This window comes from Kryptolebias marmoratus, linkage group LG7 (assembly GCF_001649575.2).
Source record: "Kryptolebias marmoratus isolate JLee-2015 linkage group LG7, ASM164957v2, whole genome shotgun sequence".
In the NCBI taxonomy this organism is placed as follows: domain Eukaryota; kingdom Metazoa; phylum Chordata; class Actinopteri; order Cyprinodontiformes; family Rivulidae; genus Kryptolebias; species Kryptolebias marmoratus.
This window is the reverse complement of record NC_051436.1, coordinates 13,180,509-13,203,055: the sequence shown is the minus strand read 5'-3', so window position 1 is coordinate 13,203,055 and position 22,547 is coordinate 13,180,509. Positions and strand designations below refer to the sequence as shown.

The 22,547-nt window shown below is 37.7% G+C and overlaps 1 protein-coding gene across 6 annotated transcripts; it reads right to left on the bottom strand.

The window, feature by feature from the left end:
* Positions 1 to 9,745: 9,745 nt before the first annotated feature.
* LOC108245902 (dentin sialophosphoprotein) lies at positions 9,746 to 19,682 on the bottom strand. 6 transcript variants are annotated; one of them, XM_037976453.1, is made up of 13 exons: positions 19,453 to 19,682; positions 19,288 to 19,364; positions 16,977 to 17,079; positions 16,751 to 16,875; positions 15,693 to 15,763; positions 15,473 to 15,598; positions 15,204 to 15,299; positions 14,985 to 15,116; positions 14,764 to 14,895; positions 14,603 to 14,667; positions 13,755 to 13,792; positions 10,318 to 13,655; positions 9,746 to 10,227 (listed from the first exon to the last, which is right to left on the bottom strand). In XM_037976453.1, the coding sequence occupies exons 2-13, from the start codon at positions 19,310 to 19,312 to the stop codon at positions 9,904 to 9,906; spliced, it is 4,575 nt and encodes a 1,524-aa protein (XP_037832381.1). In that variant the 5' UTR covers positions 19,313 to 19,364; positions 19,453 to 19,682; the 3' UTR covers positions 9,746 to 9,903. The 6 variants fall into 6 exon arrangements, with proteins under 6 accessions (XP_037832381.1, XP_037832380.1, XP_037832378.1 ...); XM_037976452.1 differs by having other exon boundaries at positions 9,746 to 13,652; positions 19,453 to 19,678; XM_037976450.1 differs by having other exon boundaries at positions 9,746 to 13,655; positions 19,453 to 19,677.
* Positions 19,683 to 22,547: the final 2,865 nt, after the last annotated feature.

Here is a 22,547-nt window from a genome sequence, read left to right as displayed (position 1 = left end):
AAACAAGATTATCTTCATATGAGGTAACTTATTTACACACAGGCTGGTTTGATAAATGCAAAAAAATGCACAGGCACAAGAAATGAAACCCTTCTGCAGAAACTCTATTATTTTGCTGCTGCGCTTATAAAGTATTAATATATAATCAAATGAGTTAATAACAGCACATTATTAAACTAAATTAAGTTGATTTAAAGTACACATCGTCTGCCACCAAAGGACCATGTCTCTCTCTCTGTGTTCATTTATTTTTTTCAAAATATCTTATGAACCAGTGAATTTTTTCAATTGAAACTTACAGAAAGTATTTATTGGATAAACATGTATAACTGATTAACTTTTGGTCACAGTATTGTATGAGATTACAAATAAAGTTGTTTTCAAGATTTGACCAAAATGGCTGCAACTTTGTCATTTCTCCACATACGATGATCGTTGTCTCAAACTTTGGCAAGAAAGGTGGCGGGCGATATGGATTCCTTGGAGGAATGTGAGGACTTTAATAGCAGATTGGCTTTTTAAACAGAAAGTGAAAGTTTTTTTCATGGCAGCTGTCAGTCATTTGAAGGAGGTTTGTCTCAAACGCAGCAGCAGAAAGAACCGATCGAGCAGCAGGAAAATGGGAAAAAATCTACCAGGTCATGGTTCATGGCCTGAGAGGGGAGAAGATGTTCATAGACCTCTGCAACACCGAGGAGCAGATGCAGAAAATGACCGTGCGTCAGCTGAAGGAGAAAATAGCAGAGAAACTCCCAGAGACAACAGGTAAAAGACACAAAGTTGAAGAACCAGAGCTAACTCTATATGGTGTCAGTGTTAGTAATAATTTACATGTTTGTCAACGCAGTTAAATAGGGTATTAGATTTTTGTTTTCTTTTTTTTTTTTTGTTTCTCGCACACTATTTTTATTTTATCATAATCTGATGTGTTTTATAGACCTATAGGAAAGTAGCTTAAAACTCAAATAGTCAACTGTTTTATGCTTTTTTTATTGTACTGTAATGCTCTTGTATGCAGAAAGATGAGCCTGGGGCGACCGTGCAATCTCACCACTTTCATTGTGCAACAGCACAAAAGTTGGCTCAAAACAAGAGCCTCTGTCTCATCCACAGCTCACCATGAACAGCCCTGACTACCCACCATGCTCACCTTCACCTTTTCCTGGCTCCACTCACTCCCTCACCCACATGTCACACACCTAGGAACCTGGAACATTAACCCCTTAAAGGCACAGATATTACTAGTACTTTTTCTCTCTGTTGCTTGTTGTTCCTTATTGAAACTGATGAGCAGTCTGATACACCAGTGGATAAAATAGATAGCTTTTCACGAGATGTTTCTGTGAGTGGGGTTGTTTGAAATAACTATGACAGAAGATTCTCATAAGTGTGTGTTTGTTTCCATGTGTGTCCAGGACAGGACAACCTGCGGCTGATTTTTACAGACAAGATGCTGGATGGAGACACAACACTGCTGTCTGAATATGGGATCCAAAACAAGTCTGTCATCCAGATGGTCATCCGGGTTCCTGGAGGACTGACAGCTTGATCCAGACCCTCTGTACCTCCTCTTCCTCCTCCTCCTATTGCTGCTTCCTACTGTGGCTCATGACAACTTTGTTTACAAATAATAAAGTTTTACTTGAACAGTTATCTGATATTCTTGACCACAAATAGGCCTACACCAGAAGTAATGTGTCTACTTTTAATGGGATTCTGGTAAAAAAAAATACCCACATGCAGAAAATTAGGCTTTTTTTCATTTCTTATTTTGCCTATAGGTGTAAATAAGGTGCTTGCTTTAAAAGCCACATTTCCGAGGCCCATTGAACGCAGCATTTTAGCAGCAGAAGACGAGGAGAAACAAACTAATCTGAAGGTTTCTATGTTAAAGTGCAGAGGTCCGACAGCGTCTGGGAGAAGTTGAATGAATTTTAGTCAACAAAGGAATAGCTTAAAGTTTAATCCTTGCAAATAAAGGTAGGGTTGTGAGCTTCAAACACTTTGCTGTAATCTGGAGAGGATTCAAATCAAGATGATTTATAACTCAATAAGCATTGAATGTTTTCCTCCATGGATCTTGACAAAAGCTTTTTTGTTGTTGTTGCTTTTTTCTCTTTCCTTTTCTCTTTTCTCTTTTTTTTCCAAAAATTGTTTTTTCTGTGTCCAAATTCTCTTTTGCTGAAGGTCACAACAAACCCCAGAGAGTCTTGTTATGTATTTACAACAGGAGAAGCCCACCACCCCCAATTCACTTTATTTGTCATACCAGCAACATTTAGATCACAGTGAGATAAAATCACAATCTTTCAGCAAAGAAAGAACATTAAAGTACACAGTCCTAAAGTTCAGCCATTATCTTAGAAAAAGACAAAAAATAACTGTGTAAAATAAATACATGTTACATAATATAGATTTTAAGGTGATCCATGAATCAAATCAGAAAAGCTTTATTTATAAAGCTCATTTAAACAGCCAGAGTTGACCACAGTGCTGAACAAGAAACCCCAAAACAACAACTATAAAACATAAAAACTTATTAAAGATACATTAAAAACAAAAATAAAACCAAGTAAACATATTATCTTCACTAAATAAATGAATCACATCTCTTTAATACATGCACGTATTCAAGAATGAACAAAGGAAATGTTGGGTCCTTCAGACTCAAAGATAAACAGATCTGAGCATCATCTACAGAACAGTGGAATAAAATATTGTTTTTGTGGAAGATCCAGAGGACTCATTTACAATGAGAATAAAAATGATCCACCTGTCCAGGGTGTCCCCCGCCTCTCGCACAGTGACCGCTGGGGATAGGCACCAGCTCCCTGCGACCCGGAATGGAGAAGCGGGAAAAGAAAATGGATGGATGGATGGATAAAAATGATCCTAAGATGGATTCTTGAGGACCTCTACAACTAAAAGTGTTTGTGGAGGAAGTGAAATTTCCCAATTCAACAAATAATTTGTCTGATAATAAACTGACTTTGTGCTATAAATGCCCCTAAAACCTGACTGATGTGTTTCCATTTTATTGTTGTTATTTAAAAAAAGACAGAAGTTGTGCAAAATTATAATTGTTTTATTTTATAGAAAAATAGCAGCCTTTACCTGTTTAAACCTGATTCGTGATGAGGCTTTTTGTTAACTTGATGTGTATCAAACTATAACAGATTTCTGATAATTTTACTACATGTATTTGTGTCAAAGAGACGTGAGAAAGAGGAAACTTGTTAAAGTAACTCTGGCCTGAACCACCAAATGCTGCTGAAATCTGTTCTTTACAATATTTTTCAGTCATGATCCTACAGAAACCTGATGTTCTGAGCAGCATTAAAGAGCAGTTTTCCTGCTGCCTTCATGTGTCTACTTGGTTTTCACAGCAGATGTTTTCAGTAAAGTAGAGTTTATTTTACCTGATGTGTCCATAGTGTTTGATTCCGTTCACAGGGACGTCTCTGAGTCTTCTCACGGTTCAGAGGCTCACAAGAAACACTTCAAGGAACACTTCCAGCTTCAGCTGTCTCAGATGGACAACTTCTGTTTGTCTCTGTCACAGCCCTCATTTAGTCCTGAACGTCTCCAGCTAATTTTAAATAGTTAGCAAAAGTAATTAATCATTTGAGAAAAACTTTCCTTTAAACCAACTTCTCTGTTATAAAAAAATGCATTTATAACACCAGCATTAAATCACTTAGTTCAGCTAAAAGAGCAACAGCATTAGTTATTATAAAGATGGACAATTTATGCCAAACAAATCTCAGTTAAATGTGAACACATATTTAACATCTAAAATTAGATTCAGACATCTACAAAACTTTCTCTTTTAGACCAACTTTATCTCAGACGTCTATGGACAGTTTAGACCTTCAAACCAAAAATACTCACTGGGAAACTCATCAGATTGGCCTGACTGTTGATTTACTGACTCATTCATTCATTAACTGTTGTACTTCATGCAGTGTGACCTTCTCCCAAACACTGATGGGTGTCTGCTCACGGGGGGACTCAGCTGGCAGGTTGAACACATCCGCAGCTCCTAAATTTGACCAAGACTCATCCAACAAGTTTAATGTTGAAGATGAAAACATGGGTGAGAGGGATGACGCTTCAGCTGTGTGCTCACTCGGTGAGATTCAACCCACAGACTCCATGAGTGAAATGGAGCGCTCCTTCACAGAGAACGCCTCTTCTGATTGGTCCCTTGGAGAAATTAAAGAACCTGTTTGCCACAGCGATGCAGGTTCCATCTTCATTGATGAAAACCAGCTTCCTGGTCTATCTATGACTTTAACACCAGTGTTAGGTGTGCTGATAAACCAGCTGGCTCCTGTTAGGAAGACTTTTCTCCTTGTTTGACTGACGAAGCCACACAGCCTGCTGTCTCTGCTTCATCTCGCTGCAGAAAGTTTGTCAAAAGAATTCACAAGTTTTTCAGTCAAGTGTTCACAAGTTTTTCTTCCTGTTGCTGTCCACATGTGGAGGACTGACTTTTCCTCACATTTGACTTTCCTCAGCTTCATGCAGCTGTTTTAATCTGGACACGTTTTGCAAACAGAACTGTGTGACTTCACTAATTTCAATAAATACCCTTTAAATATTACAGCCTTCTGTAAATGTTATATTGAAACTTTTTTTTTTCATTTTGCCAGTATGGGGAATTAAGAGCAATTTATTTTAAAGACTGTAACATCAGGTTGCTACATAATAAAATTGCAGTGAATGGGGTCTGGTTACTTCCTGAATCCCCTGTATGAACTGTATATACATGTAAATAATAATGGTCCAAGGACAGATCCTTCTGAAACACCTCTTGATCATCTTATAGTCATATAAAAAAACTAAAGTTAGATAATTTAGATTCAGTTATCCAAGTTTCATCTCTTTTATTAATACAAGTCACATTTAAATTGTGTTATCAGCATTAGGCCAAGTCCAATATTTTTTTAAGAATTGCATCATCACTGTCCTCCATTTTATTCTGTTCAAAAAGCACTAATCAGTTTCTGGTTTGACTAAGTTTATCACAAAATTGCCAAACCTCTAAGTGAACTTTCACTTTTTCCATCAACTAATTGAAAAAGAAAACACTTGACAGGAATTAAGACTGATTAGAGGCTCTTTTGATCAGAGAAAATGTTTTCATACAACAGTTTTAACCAATCAGTGACTCGAATCTGAAGCTCGAATCTGAACTTTCACTCCCACAAAAATTTAATCAGATGCCATTTGAAGGTGAAACTACCAGACCACAGAGACATCACTAAAAAGGAGCAAGAAATCTGTTTTTAAATAGATACGATGAAGAGATCTATGAGTTTATTTTGGTGCAGTTTAAACTTCAGACAGTATTCAGAAAAACAAAAACTTAATGTGAACATTATTTTTCTAACACTGAACAACACCCAGATAAAATTATAACAAAGCTAAGAGACTGATAAAAAATATATTAATTACAACTCTAAGCTTTTTGAGCTTTTCGCAGAACAAAAAAATTGTGAACTTTTTCTCCTGCAAATAAAAATACATGAAATTATTTTACACTAACATGTTTTTGAAAGATAGAAATAAGAAACCCCCATGGAGAAGGCTTCTCCTCTTATAAATACAGAACAATACTCTCTGGGGTTTGTTGTGACCTTCAGCAAAAGAGAATCTGCACGTGGACACAGAAAAAAAAATTGTTTAAAAAAAAGAGAGAAAAAAAAGAAAAAAGAAAAGACAAATGAGAAAAGAGAAAAAAGCAACAGTAACAAAAGAGATTTCGTCAAGATCCTTGGAGGAAAACGTTCAACGCTTATTGAGTCAGCTTGATTTGAATCCTCTCCAGATTACAGCAAAGTGTTTGAAGCTCATTAATTTCTGAAGGGAAACAACTTTCTGCTAAGTTTACTGCAGCATCAAACTCTCTTTGCTACAGCTGTTCTGATCTTACAGCAACTTTTACAGACCCTGACCTCCAGGTGATGAAACTCTGTGTCTGTCAAATTTGAACTCAGGTTCTTAAATTTCCAAAGTTAACAAACTTTCTGATCAGCAGAGAGTCATTTAAAAACTTATATTTTCAGCTGTTCTCAATCCTGATTCCAATGCTGACATCTTTTGTTTATGATTATTGGTAATAAAACCGGCTAATGAAACTATATTTAAAAATGATTATTTTATATTTGAGCCAAATTTTTTTTTTTGTTTAAATTATATTTATATTTGCTGCTGTTTCACCCCATTGTCATAATTCTTTTTATTTTTTTGTGTGGTTCATTTATTTATGTGTGTTTAAATGTAACACTTGTCAGTTTGATTTCAGTCAGTGAGATGTTTTTTTTTTAATGTTACAGTTGTGGGACAGTGAATAATCTTATGAATACTGGGGTCATAATAACTTTATTCACTTTATTAAGGAAAAGTATTTTTTCTACTGTACTTGGACTCAGACTTTGGAAAAACTTCTCCAGCTTTGGAGAAAACTCTTTCACATGGGACTGAGGAGGCAGGGAGACACAAATATCCCACCACCAGGCTGTACAAGCTTGGATATAGGTAGTTCTGTCTCTGCCTGTATTTCGGACAGGAGTGTCCAACTCCAGGCCTCAAGGGTCACTGTCCTGAAAGGTTTAGTTGCCCTTACAAAAAAATCCCATGAAAATCACATGTGACTTTCACAGGTGAATCACGTGATTCCCACATTTCCACATGTGAAAACGTGATTTTTTTTGTGGATTATGTGAACCACATGTGGAAAATGGGAATCACATGTGGAAATATGTGATTTTTTTTGTGGATTATGTGAACCACATGTGGAAAATGGGAATCACATGTGATCACATGTGAATTTCGTGGGATTTTTTTGTAAGGGTGTTTCCTGCCTCAACACACCTGATTTAAATTATTTATTTACCTCCTCACCAAATCATCAAGTTCTCCAGAAGCATGTCCATAAATCATCCATTTAAATCAGGTATTTTAAAGCGAGAACACATCTGAACCAGGCAGGAGAGTGGCCCCTGAGGAATGACACCTGTGACTTAGGAGGGTTGTTACGTCCACCAAGGGCATATTTGAGGACACAAGGCAAGAATGAGGGTTCAAAAAAATTATTTTATTCTTAAACTCTCTCAAACTTTTGTTTTGGTTCAGCTACTTTGAGTTTCTGTAAAGAGAAAAAAGAAGAGAGAGTGTTAAATACCCTCAGTTCCCCCATGTCCAAAAAAAAAAGAACAAACAAAACCCCAAAAGTATTAACAAAAAGATGGACCTGGTGAGCCGATCAAAAAGAACAAAATGGTACAACAGGGGGCCAACCCTATACAGGTCCGTCGAAGCCCCTGTTAGTACCAAACTAAACCCTAAAAGAATCTACTGAAAATGAAGAATCGAAAATAGGACAACCGGTCCCACCAGGCCAAAATCATAACGAAAAAACAAACAAAGAAACAAAGCCAACAAAACTACTGCATAGCAGGTTGGAGACGTCAGCTTCGGTAGGCCGCAGCTGGGGACGTGCGCGCACTGGCTTCAGGACGCATTCCCGGTGGTGGAGGTAGAGCGAGCAGAAACGAGCAGAAGAGCAGCTTCCTTACCTCCCGAAACCCAGCCTATTTATGGGCGGACCCACAGCGCCACAAATTAATTACCAAAATTAAGAACTTATCCATGCCCAAAAATATTTATCAAAATCAGTCAACTAAAGTCTACAAACCAAAATCTAAAAAAAAAAATAGGCAAAAATAATTATGTGCCCAAAGCACATAACAAGGGTCCTCTTTTCTGTCAGTATTTGGTTCTCCCAGGTTTCTCTGCACTTCAACTTATGGTTTAAGCTGGTTTAGGTCTCAGGTGCTGCAGTTATTTTATCTAATAATAGGTTGATTACCTGCATTGAGAAACATCTCTACCACTTGTGTCTTCAGCTGCTAGACAGTTGTGTCTTCCGTCACCATCATCATCATCATCATCATCATCATCATATTCATCATCATCATCATCATCATCATCATCATCATCTTACTACAGGACTAGAGCCTGTTCAGAGGCTGACTTGTAAATGTAAAGGTATTTCTATGATTTTGTGTGTGAGTTTTACTCATTTTTTCCACTCCATTCTCAATGCTTCACAAATAATCACATGTGGGTCCTGCAAATTTTGCCTCAGTTGCAATTTTTTTTTTTGGAATTATTCAAATATATTTACTTCAACCATTCACAGTGCGATTTAATTGAACTTATCCAGTTGAAATCTTGACATTTTTTATACATCATCAAAATGTACTATCTGTACTGCCATACCATAATGAAGCATTTGTGAAAACCATAACCCAGAATGCTGATAAATGCAGACAACTATTGGGTCTGTGATGGGAATGAAGCAGTGGCCCTCCATCCAAGCCTGTCCCACCTGTGGCTCACTGCTGGAGCATAAACAAACTGGCTGTAAACAGATCAGGTGTTTTCGATGCAAGGTTGATTTCTGTTTTGTATGTCTGAAGACGTATGCTGAATGTATCAGAACAAGAAGCTTGTCAGCATCATACTCCTGTGACATTGCCGCCAGACAGACCTCTATACCTGTGTGGATTAGAAATAATGCTTCAGAAAAAGAGACTTGATGTAGTTTTGGTCTATGATCTTAGAGAACTGAAACTCCATTTCCGCATAGAACAATAAAACTGGACAAATTATTACAAATAGTGTATTTAGAATCGTTTGCTACTTCAGCACCATGGACAGCATCAATGCCTTAACAGTAGATGGGATGTTATGTTTCAGAACCCAGAATGGCACAAATCTCAGTCAGTAAGGACAAACCAGATCAGTGATATAAATAATTAAATATTACAGGCTTCCTTAAAACCCTGTTAGTCATAAATAGTTTGGAAGACAACTGTGTGAGTTTCATTAGCTTGTTGTTGAAGATGTTGAACATCCAAAGATTATGGTCCAGAAGTGAATACTGTAATGGTAAGTTGGTTTTGAAGCACTCTGCAAGTTAAAACTCAAACAGCTGACACTGTTTTTAATGTCATCTTTAGCACAGATTTTTATAATGTATTACCTGAAAATGACTTTTATGTTTGTAGAACAATGTGCTGGACCTCAAAACTCCAGTTTATCTTTATTGTTTCATTTGTTCTGCAACATCTGCTACAACATATGATTTAGACAGATCCCCAATGCAGACACTTCACAGCAGGTGTTCAGAATGAAGAAGAAAATAATTTATTAAAGCAAAAAACAGAATCCCCACAATTTATAACATACACAATTTAAATACAACTTTTATAACATCTTCCCTTAGCACCCCTTTCAACATCATGATCTCCAGCAGAGAGCAGATGTTGGTTTACTTCCTCATCATCATCCTCCTTCACTCTCACAGTTTGCTCAGACCTCCCAGAGTTTTCCACCTCATGTTCTACCCTTATTCCGGCCGGTATCTTCTCTTTAGTGTTTTCATTTAAAGACACCTCATCTTCATCACTCATTGTGCCTTTTTTGTAGATTTCAACAGCTTCAGTTGACTTTTTACTGTCTCCAGGTTTAACATCTGGATTAACATCTGGTTTAGTTTCTTTAGACTCAGTTAGTTCTGATTTATCAGGATCTACTTCATTCTGATCCTCACTTGGGAGCATATTTTTGACTTTTTCTTGCTTATTGTTGTTCGATGTCATGTTTTCTTCATGAGGGTCAGGGCTTTCTGCCTCTTGTTTTATTCTCTTTCCTCCTGTCTCTACATCTATAATTACCTCCTGTGGATCAGCCTGACCTTGTCTCTCACACACAACAGATCTTTCACTGAGTATGGGACTTGCCTTGATTTCATTCTGACCTTCAGTAGAGAGCTTTTCTTTTTGGTCATCAGTATCTGTATTATTCCCTGTCATGTCTTTTCTATGACTATCAGTTTTCAAACTCATGTTTTATTCCCTTTTCTTCTCCCTCTTTATTTATAAATTTTCCTGCTGGATCACTCATGTCATCCTGTCCGTCATGTCCAGCAGATACAGCTGATACTTCACTGTTTCCAGGTTTAACATTATGATCAGCATTTGGTTTCTGGTCTTTTTCCTGGTCACCATCTTTAGATATCATGTCTTCATGACTGCCAGAGCTTGTTTTCAGATTTGTCAGGAATCTGGACGTCAGTCTGAGTAGAAATTGCAGTGGAGAGCAGGTTTCAGTTTCTTCCTGGTCATCAGTGTTTTCATCCTTTGTTGTCATCTCCTGTTCATGATTGTCAAAGTTTTGTGTTGTTTCAGTCTGTTTGCTTTCATCTATTGTTACACTGATTATTTTTCTGTGTTCATGGCTCACCTCATCATGACCAGCAGGTAAAGGAGACCTCTCACTATCTTCAGGTTTTAGGTTGATCTTCTCATCTGGTGTCGTCAGATTAATCTCAGCTTCATCAGGATCCTTCATGTAAGTCTGATCTCCAGTAGAGGGCAGACCTCTGTTGTCTTTCAGGTCTTTAGTGTTTCCATCCTTACATGTGATGCCTTCTTTGCAACAACTAAAATTTTCCGTCTCATGTTTGACCTCCTTTTCTCCCTGTGTGTTGTCTGTAGTTCCATCTGATAATCTCCCCTCACTAATATCTTCTTGTCTGTCATGATCAGCAGACACACCTGTCTCACTGTCTCCAGGTTTAAAATCATGACTGACATTTGGTCTGGTCTGATCAACCACAGTTAGTTCAGCTTCATCAGGATCCTTCAGTTCAGTCTGATCTCCAGTAGAGGGCAGACCTCTGTCTTTGTCCTGGTCAGTATCCTTCAATGTCATGTCTTCATGACTGTCAGAGTTTTCTGTCTGTTTGTTTTTATTTGTTGGTATGTTCATTATTAACTGGTGTGGATCACTCATGTCATCCTGATTGCCATGTCCCCCAGATACAGCTGATATTTCACTGTTCTCAGGCATCACGACCAATACCTGGTTTTGTCTTGGTGATCTTAGTTTGTTCCAATTTGTCAGGATACTGGGCATTAGTCTGAGTAGAAATGGTGGTAGAAAGCAGATTACTGTTTCTTCCTGATCATCAGTGTTTTCATCCATTGTTGTCATCTCCTGTTCATTATTGTCATAGTTGTGTGTTGATTCTGTCTGTTTGCTCTCATCTATTGTTACACTGATTATTTTTCTGTGTTCAGGGCTCACCTCATCATGACCAGCAGGTAAAGGAGACCTCTCACTGCCTTCAGGTTTTAGGTTGATCTTCACATCTGGTGTCATCTGATCAGTGTCAGTTAGTTCAGCTTCATCCTGATCCTGTAATTCAGTCTGATCTCCAGTAGAGGGCAGACCTCTGACTGTTTCCTGGTCAGCATCCTTAGATGTCATGTCTTCATGACTGTCAGAGTTTTCTGTCTCATGTGTTATTCTCATGTCTTTTGTGTCTTTATCTGTTAATTCACTCAGTGGTTGTCTCATCTCTTTGAGTTTTTTATTTTCAGGATCCCTGATTTTATCCTGATCTTCAGTAGAGATCTTTTCTTCTAGGTCATCAGTATCTGTATTAATACTTGTGATTTCATCTGCATGTATGTCAGAGTTTTCGGTTTCATGTTTTATTCCCTTTTCTTTTGTCTTTTCATCTATAAATCTTCCTGGTGGACCACTGGTGTTGTTTTGTCTGTCATGTCCAGCAGATACAGCTGATATATTTCCAGGTTGAACATGATGATCAACATCTGGTCTCATCTCTTTAGTCTCAGTTTGTTCTGATTTTTCAGGATTCTTGTCTTCAGTCTGAGTAGAAACTTCGGTAGAGAGCAGGTTTCTGTTTTCTTCCCGATCATCAGTGTTTTCACCCTTACTTTTCATAACCTGTTCATGACTGTCAGAGTTTTCTGTCTGTTTCCTCTCATCTGTTGTTACACTGATTCTTTTTCTGTGTTCAGGGCTCACCTCATCATGACCAGCAGGTAAAGGAGACCTCTCACTGTCTCCAGGTTTTACGTTGATCTTCACATCTGGTGTCATCAGATTAATCTCAGCTTCATCAGGATCCTTCACTTCAGTCTGATCTCCAGTAGAGGGCAGACCTCTGTTGTCTTCCAGGTCTTTAGTGTTTCTATCCTTAGATTTGATGCTTTCTGTGTAAGAACTGAAGTTTTCCGTCTCATGTATGACCCCCTGTTCTTCCTGTGTGTTGTCTGTAGTTCCATCTGATATTCTCCCCTGGGCATCACTAATATCATCTGATCTGTCATAAATAGTATAAACAACTTTTTCACTGTCTCCAGGTTTAAAATCATGACCAACTCCTGGTCTGGTTGGATCAACTTCTGTTAGTTCAGCTTCATCCTGATCCTCCAGTTCAGTCTGATCTCCAGTAGAGGGCAGTCCTCTGTCTTTGTCCTGGTCAGTATCCTTCGATGTCATGTCTTCATGACTGTCAGAGTTTTCAGTCTGTTTATTTTTATCTGTTGTTACATTCATTATTAGACTGTATGGATCACTCACGTCATCCTGTCTGTCATGTACAGGAAGCACAGCTGATATTTTACTGTTTCTAGGTTGAACATCATGATCAACAAATGGTCTCATCTCTTTAGTCTCAGTTTGTTCTGATTTTTCAGGATTCTTCACTTCAGTCTGAGCAGAAATTGTGTTAGAGAGCAGATTTCTGTTTTCTTCCCAATCATCAGTGATTTCATCCTTTGTTTTCATAACCTGTTCATGATCGTTAGAGTTTTTTGTTTCTTTGCTCACATCTGTTGTTACACAGATTATTTTTCTGTGTTCAGGGCTCATCTCATCATGACCAGCAGGTAAAGGAGACCTCTCACTGTCTCCAGGTTTTAGGTTGATCTTCACATCTGGTGTCGTCAGATTAATGTCAGCTTCATCAGGATCCTTCAGTTCAGTCTGATCTCCAGTAGAGGGCAGACCTCTGTTGTCTTCCAGGTCTTTCGTGGTTCTATCTTTAGATGTGATGCCTCCTTTGCAACAACTAAAGTCTTCAGTCTCATGTTTGACTTCCTGTTCTTCCTGTTTGTCTTCTGTAGTTCCACTTGATAATTTCCCCTGGGCATGACTAATATCATCTTGTCTGTCATGAGCAGCAGAAACCACCTTTTCATTGTTTCCAGGTTTAAAATCATGACAAACATCTGGTCTGGTCTGATTAACCACAGTTAGTTCTGATTGTTCAGGAACACTGATTTTTTTCATTTCTTTAGAAGAGATCAGATATGTGTCTTCTTCCTGCCTCATGTCATTCTCATCTGTGTTTTCTTCCTGGTCAGCATCTTTAGATGTCATGTTTTCATGTCTGTCAGAATTTTCTGTCTCATTTTTTATTCTCTTTATTTCTGTCTCTTCATCTATAAATCCTCCTGGTGGATCACTCATGTCATCATGTCTGTCATGTCTAGGAAGTACAGCTGATATTTTACTTTCTCCAGGTTGAACATCATGATCAGCATCTGGTCTACTCTCTCTAGTCACTGTTAGTTCTTCACGTTCAGGAACCTTCAATCTTTTCCAGATTTCAGTTGAGAGCAGGTTTTTATTGTCTTCCTGGTCTTCAATGTCAGTATCCTTCACTGTGTTGTACCGTGCACAAAAGTCTAGTTTTGCCTTCTTTGGTACCAGGTCATCCCGTATCTCATTCCTCTTACGTTTCCTTTTTTCTTGAATATCTGCTGCATTAAGTTGACAGTAAAAAAATATATATATTTAGTCACCATGTCAAGCAGTTTGATGCATTCATTTATGTCACACATCAATTTACTGAGTCTTACCTTTCTTTCTATAAAACAGAAGATAGGCACTGCCAAATCTATAAAAGAACAAAAGCTATTAATCCTATTCTCAACTGACCTCAAAATATTTGTTAATTCATGTCAAATATTTATATTACTATTTTAATATCAGCTTATTTTGAATTTAATGCTTCCAGTATGTTTATAAAATCAGCCTCCTGTCCACGAACACCACAAACAGATTTGGTGACAAAGGGCAGATCTGGTAGAGTACAACATGATTTCCACTTTGTGCTGAAGAAACTAACACTGTCCATTACTTTGGTAACCTCTGAACTAAGAATGATCACAGCCTCCTGAGCAGCTGACATCACTCCATCAAAGAGCTCCTTCACTGTTTGTCAGTGAGGGGATCTGCTGGAATGCCAGATGTGAACAAACAGATTTAGCTCTGACTTCCAGTAAGTGGCTCCAGGTCAATTTATACTTCCAGCAATTCGTATTTTTGCAGCTATGGTCAATTTATACTCTGACTTTTTGGGTATGAAAAGAAGGTGTTTGCCTACAGGTCTTGGAGAAGTTTCTCTTTTTGCTGAAGGAGGAGGATGGATCTTTTATCAGCTGTCAGCAAATGTAAACAAACTGTAATAATGTAAATAAATCCCTGGAGCTGCTGCCTCTGCATGTGGGATTTCAGGGAAATGTAACAGATTAGTACCCTATGAAACATCAACCACTGATTGTGAAAAAGTCATCGCTTTGTATTAAATGACAAGTGCTGGGTACATGTTGGGAGTATGATTTGATGGAAGAATGGACTGAACAACAACCTTAGTGAAACGATTACCCAGGCAGATTAATTTTATTCAGTAGCCTCGAAAACTTACTTTGCAACGTTCTTATCATCTGTGAATGGACTGCTGAGCTGTGGAAAGAAAAGGCAAACAAAAAACTAACAAATTTATGTATTTTTGGATTATTTACCTTTAAATTACAGTAGTTTTGAAGCAACCTTTAACAACAGTGAAGAAAAGCTGCTAAGTCTCACCGATGTGACTCTGGTGTCATCAAAGCTGAACCATCTGTCTTCATCATCCTGGGACTTGATGGTTGCTGTGTAATGTCCGCCTCTCAGATCCCCAAAATGATCCACGACCGCATAGAGTTCATATGTCTGATTCTGATCAGCAGGAGAAAAACATTAGCTATCAGACTCAAATATTAAAAAACAGAGATTATAACAAATTCTAAACTATACTAAAGACATACCTCTGGTATCTTCAGGGTGTGGGGAACATCAACATCACACTTGATTTTGACATACGACATGAAGTGATAACTGAAGTCAAACCTCTTCAGCAGCAGAATCAGAACATCTGGATGATGCTTTATAACATATTTCTGATTTAAAAATACAGATTTATTCAAAAATATTAGTATGTTAGTATGGTCATTTTAAAACCTGAGGAATATTTTGCATTTACTCACACTAGAAGCATCAACTTTGGTATCACATTTGTCACAGTACATCTGGTTGTCTCCATTAAAATATGAAGGTTTGAAATGTTTCTCAATGCCATCTTCCTGAAAAATAGATCAGTGTTTACATCAAGGAAAAACTGAACATTGTCTTTAAAAAAGTCTTTAAAATGGATTTTTAAATAGAAAGTTTTCAATAAATCACACAAGCTTTACTAGATCAGACCTTCAGAATACAGAGAGTATCAAGGAATAACTGGGATTTATAAAATTCTCACCACGCTGTAGTTTCCACTGGAAGAATCCACCAGGTCAAAGGGAAGATGCCAGAACTGTCCACCTGTCTCAGTGTCTGTCTCACAAACAGAACAGGTGGTCCTGTGCACCATCTGTCCATGGAAGATCTGGACAAACAGATGAACATAAACATGTGAAGAAAGTGGATTTTTTTTTTTCAACAAATTAAAGTTTCTCTTGTAATATTGATGAAGTCTGTACCTCTGCTGCTTTGGAACTGGTCTGGCTTAAAATCTTCTCTAAGTATTCTGCTGCATCACGTTGTTCATACACTGAAATATAAAACACACTTCATTTGTGTTTCTTCAAGAAAATAAGTAATAAATATTGAAGAACAATAGTTTGTGTTTATATATGATAATCATCCAGCCTGATGATAATTAGAGGGTTTTCATATTTAATTACTGTATTCTACTTTACTTATCAACTTAACTTCAAATGCATTAATGTCATTAAAACAAAGTCAGTGGACCATGATGTTTGCAGACAGCACTGATCTGTAGCATGGGCGCCTGATGATGTGATAAAAAGGGGGAGCAAATTCAGGGAAACAAAAATTGAAGCACCCATGGTAATCACATCACTGCACTAAGATTCATAAAGATAATATTCCCATTAAAAACATATTTCTGGTTGATGTTATGGTATTTGTTCTTTTTTGTTTGTTTTAAATATAAACCAAATGTTAACTAGACATTTGTTCAACCCACAAAATGATCACCTGCAATAAGCTCCAGTTTGATGTCATTATAAAATGAGCATAAAGGGATTTACAGTTCATGTGTGTGAATGAGACGGAGACAGGTGTAACAGAGATGCTACAAGGAGAAGAGGTACTGAAGGTGGAGAGTTTAAGAGACAAACAGGAGGCAGAGCTGGAGGTGGCAGAGATGAAGATGTTAAGACTTTCACTGAGAGTGACCAAAAGTAACAGGATTAGGAATGGGTCCATCAGAGGGACAGGCTGGGCAGGATGAAGACAAAGTTTGAGGCTGAGATGGGTTGGACATGTGTAGAAGAGGGACAGTGGATATATTGGACAAAGGATGTTGAGTATGGAGCTGCCAGAGAGAACGACCAGAGGAAGACCACAGAGGAGGTTAGTGGATGTAGAGGAGGACATGCAGAGGGTTGGTGTGACAGAGGAGGATGTTAGGGACAGGGTGTGATGGAGACACATGATCCACTGCGCAGATCCCTAAATGGAGAAAAAGAAGACAAAAGACACAAAGACTGTCCTGAGTGCTAACACACTGTACCTCTGTCAATCTTCAGTGCCTTTATTATTTTTTTGGTGTGTGTAGTCTCACGCTGTAAGTCATGAAACAAGTCTTTAAGATGAGGATCAATAACCTTCTCAGTGTCAGGACTGTCATCTGAAAAACTAAAGAAAAGGAAATTAGGTGTATTACACAGGTGCCCCTTAAACTTAATCTACAGTAACTTACTTTAACACATATGGCTAAAACAACAACAACAACAAACCTTTTCACAGCTTCTCTGAACTCTTCAGTCATGAACAGCACCTGCAGCACACTGTTCAGGTAGCAGGTTGCTCCACGGTTGTTCAAGCCGTGGTATTCATCTGCTGATAGACGTGTTGGGAGGTTTAGATAATGCAAATGTAATTTTGAAATATTTTCCTTTTTATTCATGTAAAACACAAACTGAACTTGGAAAAAAAACCAAGACATTTAATTTATTTGCAAAACACTGCAAAGGTTACTGGGTTGTGCATTTGTGTTACACACATAAAAATGGCAAAACTGCATTCATGCTGTTAATGTGGATCATAAACTGATCATAAACAACACAGACAGGTGTACAGTGTTCAAACAAAAACCATCATGTTTCATTTAATTTTAAAACCATAAAAACTATTTTGTGTCATTTATTTCCAGTCATAAAAAAAATGAAACTCTACTTTGTTTCATTTCTGTGGTTTTGTTTTTGCACCTGAACATGATAGAAATGATTTGGTCTTTAAAAGGTTTGAAAATTGTTCTAATCTAATCTCAGTTGAACAAAAACACACAACAGATACAACAGATTCCATCATGTCATTATTTATCAAACAATAATGAAGCCCAAATGGAAAAGCTTTGTGACAAACTAAGACCACTCTTGTTCCTTACATAAGATTTAGGAGGGAAAGGAGATGCTGATCGAGTGTATTGATTAACTGATCATTGTCAGAGTTTTATCAGTTTGCTGCTCTGGAGCGTACAGGTGTGTGTTAACCAGAGTGGAAGGACATCAGCAATGACCTTAGAGAAGCTACTGTCACTGGTCATCAGTCTGGGGAGGGTTAAAGGTCATTTCCAAACTACTTCAAGTCCATCATTTTACAGAGGAAGATTATTCACAAGTGGAAAACATTTAAGACAGCTGCCAGTCTTTCCAGTGAATTCACCCCAAGGTCAGACTGTGCAATGTTCAGAGAAATTACAAAAGACTCAAGATCTTCAACTCAGACTCTACAGGCCTCAGTTGGGAGGTTAAAGGTTAAAGTTCACGACAACAATTAGAAATATACTGTGTGGCTTGTTTGGAAGGGTTACATTTCAAAAGAACATGGCAGGATGACTGAGGTTTGTAAAGTTTCACCTGAATGAACCAAAAGACTTCTGGAACAAGGTGCTTTGGATACATGACACCAAAGTAGAGATGTTTACCCACAATGCACAGTGTTATGTTTGGTGAAAACCAAACTCACACTCAGCACAAACACCTAATACCAACTGTCAAGGATGGTGGTGAGAGACATTTATGTTTGTTCTGCAGCTGCAGGATCTTGGTATAATGGCTTGCACTTGATCTAGTCCAAGGACCCCAAAGCGCTTCACACTACTTTCATCCACTGATGGTGGTGAGCTGCATTGTAGCCACAGCTGCTAGGCTAACAGAAGTGAGGCTGCCATTACACTGGCACCACCGAGCCCTCTGACTACCACCAGTAGACAAGGCAGGTGAAGTGTCTTGCCTAAGGACACAATAGCTGAGACTGATGAGGCGGGGGCTCGAACTGACAACCCTCCGGTTACAGGACCAACCCCTACCTCCCGAGCCACTGCCACTCCATCTTGGCAGCTTGCAGTCATTGAGTCAAACATGAACTCCTCTGTAGACCAAAGGATTCTAGAGTCAGATGTGTGGACATCTGTCCAGCAGCTGAAGCTTGGATCAGACTGGTCTCAAACACAGCAGCTAATCTACAACTGAATGACTGAAAAAGAAAAAAAACTACGTCCTGCAACTGTACGATCAAAATCCAGACTTCAACTTGACTGAGATGTTGTGGTGGGACCATAAGAGAGCTGAGCAGAAACACATGCCTGCAAACTTCAGCACACTTTAAAAATGCTGAATATAGGAGTGGATCAAAAGTCCTCCACAACCATGTGAATGACTGATAAAGTCATACAGAAAACAACTACTGAGAGTTACTGCGGGTAAAGGAGTTTCTACAAAAACAGCACTAGAATCTCTTTAACAAATTCTCCACTTATAGCATAAAACTATAAAATGGTGCAGACTTTTGGATTTGCAGGTGTCCCATTTATCGTCTAAGAGGAAGTAAGTTTGATAACCACTAGTAAATTGGGAAGATGCATGTGGGGGAAAAAACTCTTGGATTTTTGGAGAAAATAAAGTATGGAAGCAAAACCTAAAAAATCTAACCTGCAAAACATTTTATGCTCCGTCCAATAAAGGTTAATGTGTAAATCCCAAATAAAACAAAATCTACAACAAAAACAGTTCTATGTTGTCTGATAATAGTTCCGAAATATCTTACCTGAAGGTTTGTTGTTAGCCGGCATATTTATGTTTAGTCTCTTCCTGCTGTCGGTTCATTTAAACCACCTCCGGCTGCTGCAGAGAGAATCACTATCAGTCAAATGCAGTTGGTGTTTTGACAAGAAAAACAAAAGTAAAAGTCAAAGAATACACACAAACCTACCTTTAGTTGCGAGGTTTAAACTTTAAAACCATTCCTCGGTTGACTACAATTCATTCAACTTCTCCTAGACGCCGTCGGTCCTCTGAATTTCTGTTTCTCCTCGTCTCCTGCTGCGAAAATGCTGCGTTCAGGTGGCCTCGGAAACGTGGCTTTGACAGCAAGCACATTATTTACGTCTACGTACAGGCTAAATAATAAATGTAGATAAACCAAAATTTTTGCATGTAGATAATTTTTAAAACATTTTTTTTATTTTTTACCAGAATTACATTAAAAACAGGCACAACTTCTGGTGAATTCTGACATGAGTTTTCTGCTGTGGTAGCTGCACTCTGAACAGGAGAGTTAATGAAATGTGTGGGAGAATCATTTGCTCATTAAACTGACATGATGATAAGAAGCAGATCTTATGGGTCAAATCATGTCCCTTTTCACACAGTTCTTAAAGAGAAATTATTTTGTACACAAGAGATATGACAGAGAAAATAGTTTTATTTAAGGTAAAATCATGTTTCAATCACGGCTGTTTGGCAGAGGTTTGCCAAGACCCATGTTATTAATTACTTATTATTAGTTATTACTGACCTCCGCTAAGGGGGTCATGTTTTTGTAGCATTGGTTTGTTTGATGCCATGGCCTTGTCGTAGCTCTGAGTGCTCCTAGTTGTTGTTTTTATTACTATTATTCCTGTTGTTCTTGTTGTTAAAGTCCTAGTCCTAATAAAGAAATGCATATCACTTGCTGCCTTTGTTGTTTGAGACCTAAATCATCCAACGGGGAAAATGACAAAGTTGTAGTCATTTTTGTCAAATCTTGAAAACGATCTCAGACAATATTGTGAGATGTCACGCTCAGAGTATTTGTTATAAATGATTCTCAGCTACTACCACATCAAATTTTAGCTCAATATCTGCAAAATGGACTTTATTCTTTATTTATTATTTTTCATCTGATTATGTATTAGGACTTTATAATACAAGCAGCAAAATAGCAGAGCTTCTGCACAAAGTTATCAATTCCTGTGCCTGTCTTATCAAACAGAGAACACATGACGTTACTTCAAATGAAAATCATCATGGGTTTCCCGGCTGTCATCACGTGACCTACCGTAGGTATGTTTGTTTACCTGCAGTGGCTGCTTCCTTAAGACTCATCACAAAACAATCTTTTAAACAGAAACTTTCAATTTTATATACTTACTTTATTAAAATGTCGTTTTTCTTTTTGGATCATGTCAAAATAATACACATTTACCAATGATTTTACAACCTTTATGCTGTTATTTTAAATGTAAAGCAATGCAAAAACTAAATATATCACAATAAAAATGATCAGAAATCAAAGCTGACTGTAGCATTTATTTTATATAACAGTTATACAACACAACAAAACAAAAAGAATAGTTGATCCGCATTCTGGTTTCATATCATTTCTTGTAAAGGTTGAATGATAGTTACAGGCAGTGGAGAAAAGCTGAAGAGGGTGTGGCAGCCTGACAGGAAAACTTCAAAAGACATGAATGAGGAAGACTGAATATAGCACAAATGATTACCAAAAGAATAACTCAACACAGATCCTGACCCCAGAGACACATACTGTCCTTATTTTTTGTATGAGCTGTCAGAAATAATTAAAACAAATCTCACTAATATTTGCTTCATTATATTCTATGTTCCTTTCATTGCTGCCATATAAGTGTATCTTTTCTTTTTGTTGCAGATCGTCTATAAGAAGCATTAAGATCTTCATCAGTTTTCTCTATTTTGGTTTGTCTCTTCAAACCATCTTTTTGTGTTTTCAATGTACCATGGGTTCTTTGTTTACTGTCTATCCTCTGTTGATCTGCTTCACCTTCATGATGGGGAGGTTTTGTATAAATTTTTCTTCCAAATATTGATTATTTAATCTGCTCTGGTTAGCATCATGATTCCTGACTCTCTAATCAGTGATGTCTTCCTCTTTTTTTCTCTGACTGTTTTCTTTCCAGATACTTTTTTCTTCTTATGACCCCCAAATCATGTTTTGCTTTGTTTTGTTCACTTTCTCCAGTTGTTTCACTGTCCTGACACTCATGAAAACAAGCGTTATCACCTTGAACTAATCTTTTTCTTCTTGTATTAACATCTGTATTTGTCCTCTCATTGTCAGCATCAGCAAGTTTAAGGTCACAATTTTTTTAATCATCATGTTTAAACCCCTTATATTTAATCTTTTGTATAAGATGATGTCCTGTTAGGTGTGACAGAGTTTTTCATCTTATATGTTGTCCTCTCTTTTGTCATTTTATTTTTAATCTTCTTTTTCATCTGTTGTTCACCTACAACACCCTCTGCTGGTTGCCTTGAGTCCCTACATTGCATAGATTCAACAAATTTACATGTTGTTGTAATCTGTCTAGGCACAAAATAATCAAAAGTCAAAACAGACAAATATAATTTATTGTTGTATTATCAGGTCATTTTAATTTTAATGCTTGTAGCCAGTGGTCTCCAACCCTGGTCCTGGAGGGCCACTATCCTGCATGTTTTACTTATTTCTCTGCTTCAACACAGCTGATTTGAATCAGTGTGTCATTAACAGGCTTCTGCAGAACATGAAGAGGTCATTTAACAAATGAATCAGGTGTGTTGGAGCAGAGAAACAAGGAAAACATGCAGGATAGTGTCTCTCCAGGACCAGGATTGGAGACCACTGCTTGTAGCAAATGGATAAAAACTGAAACTTTTGTCCCTCTGCTGTGTAAACTCTTCTTTAACCAGCCATGTATGTAAAGGGAAGAAAACAGTGAATGTACAATATGTGTTGTTTTGAAATATAAATGCTTTACAATGTTAAAATCTCATAAAGTTTAAGCTGTTGTACAGTTTAAACTTCCTTTATGTTATTGTTTGTTTCATTATCCACCAAATGTCTTTGTGATATGTCTGGATTGCAGTCGGGTCGGTTCACCACAGAGCAAGGCTGTTGTAATGAGAGTGGAAACTAGTTTGGCGTCTTTCTAAATTAAGCAAAGCCTTTCCTGTAAATGATGCAGTTCAGACAAAAGGGTTTGGCTCCAACATGAACTCAAAGTGTAATTCTACAGTGACAATGTT

What these genes read in the sequence shown, in the direction of transcription:
- LOC108245902 (XM_037976450.1), bottom strand. Translation starts at nt 19,312, where the DNA reads ATGCCGGCTAACAACAAACCTTCAG. An exon ending in CCAGTTCCAAAGCAGCAGAG is followed by an intron (nt 15,599 to 15,692) that starts GTACAGACTTCA and finishes CTGTTTGTCCAG; the next exon opens with ATCTTCCATGGACAGATGGT. An exon ending in TCTGTTTTATAGAAAGAAAG is followed by an intron (nt 13,656 to 13,754) that starts GTAAGACTCAGT and finishes AACTTAATGCAG; the next exon opens with CAGATATTCAAGAAAAAAGG.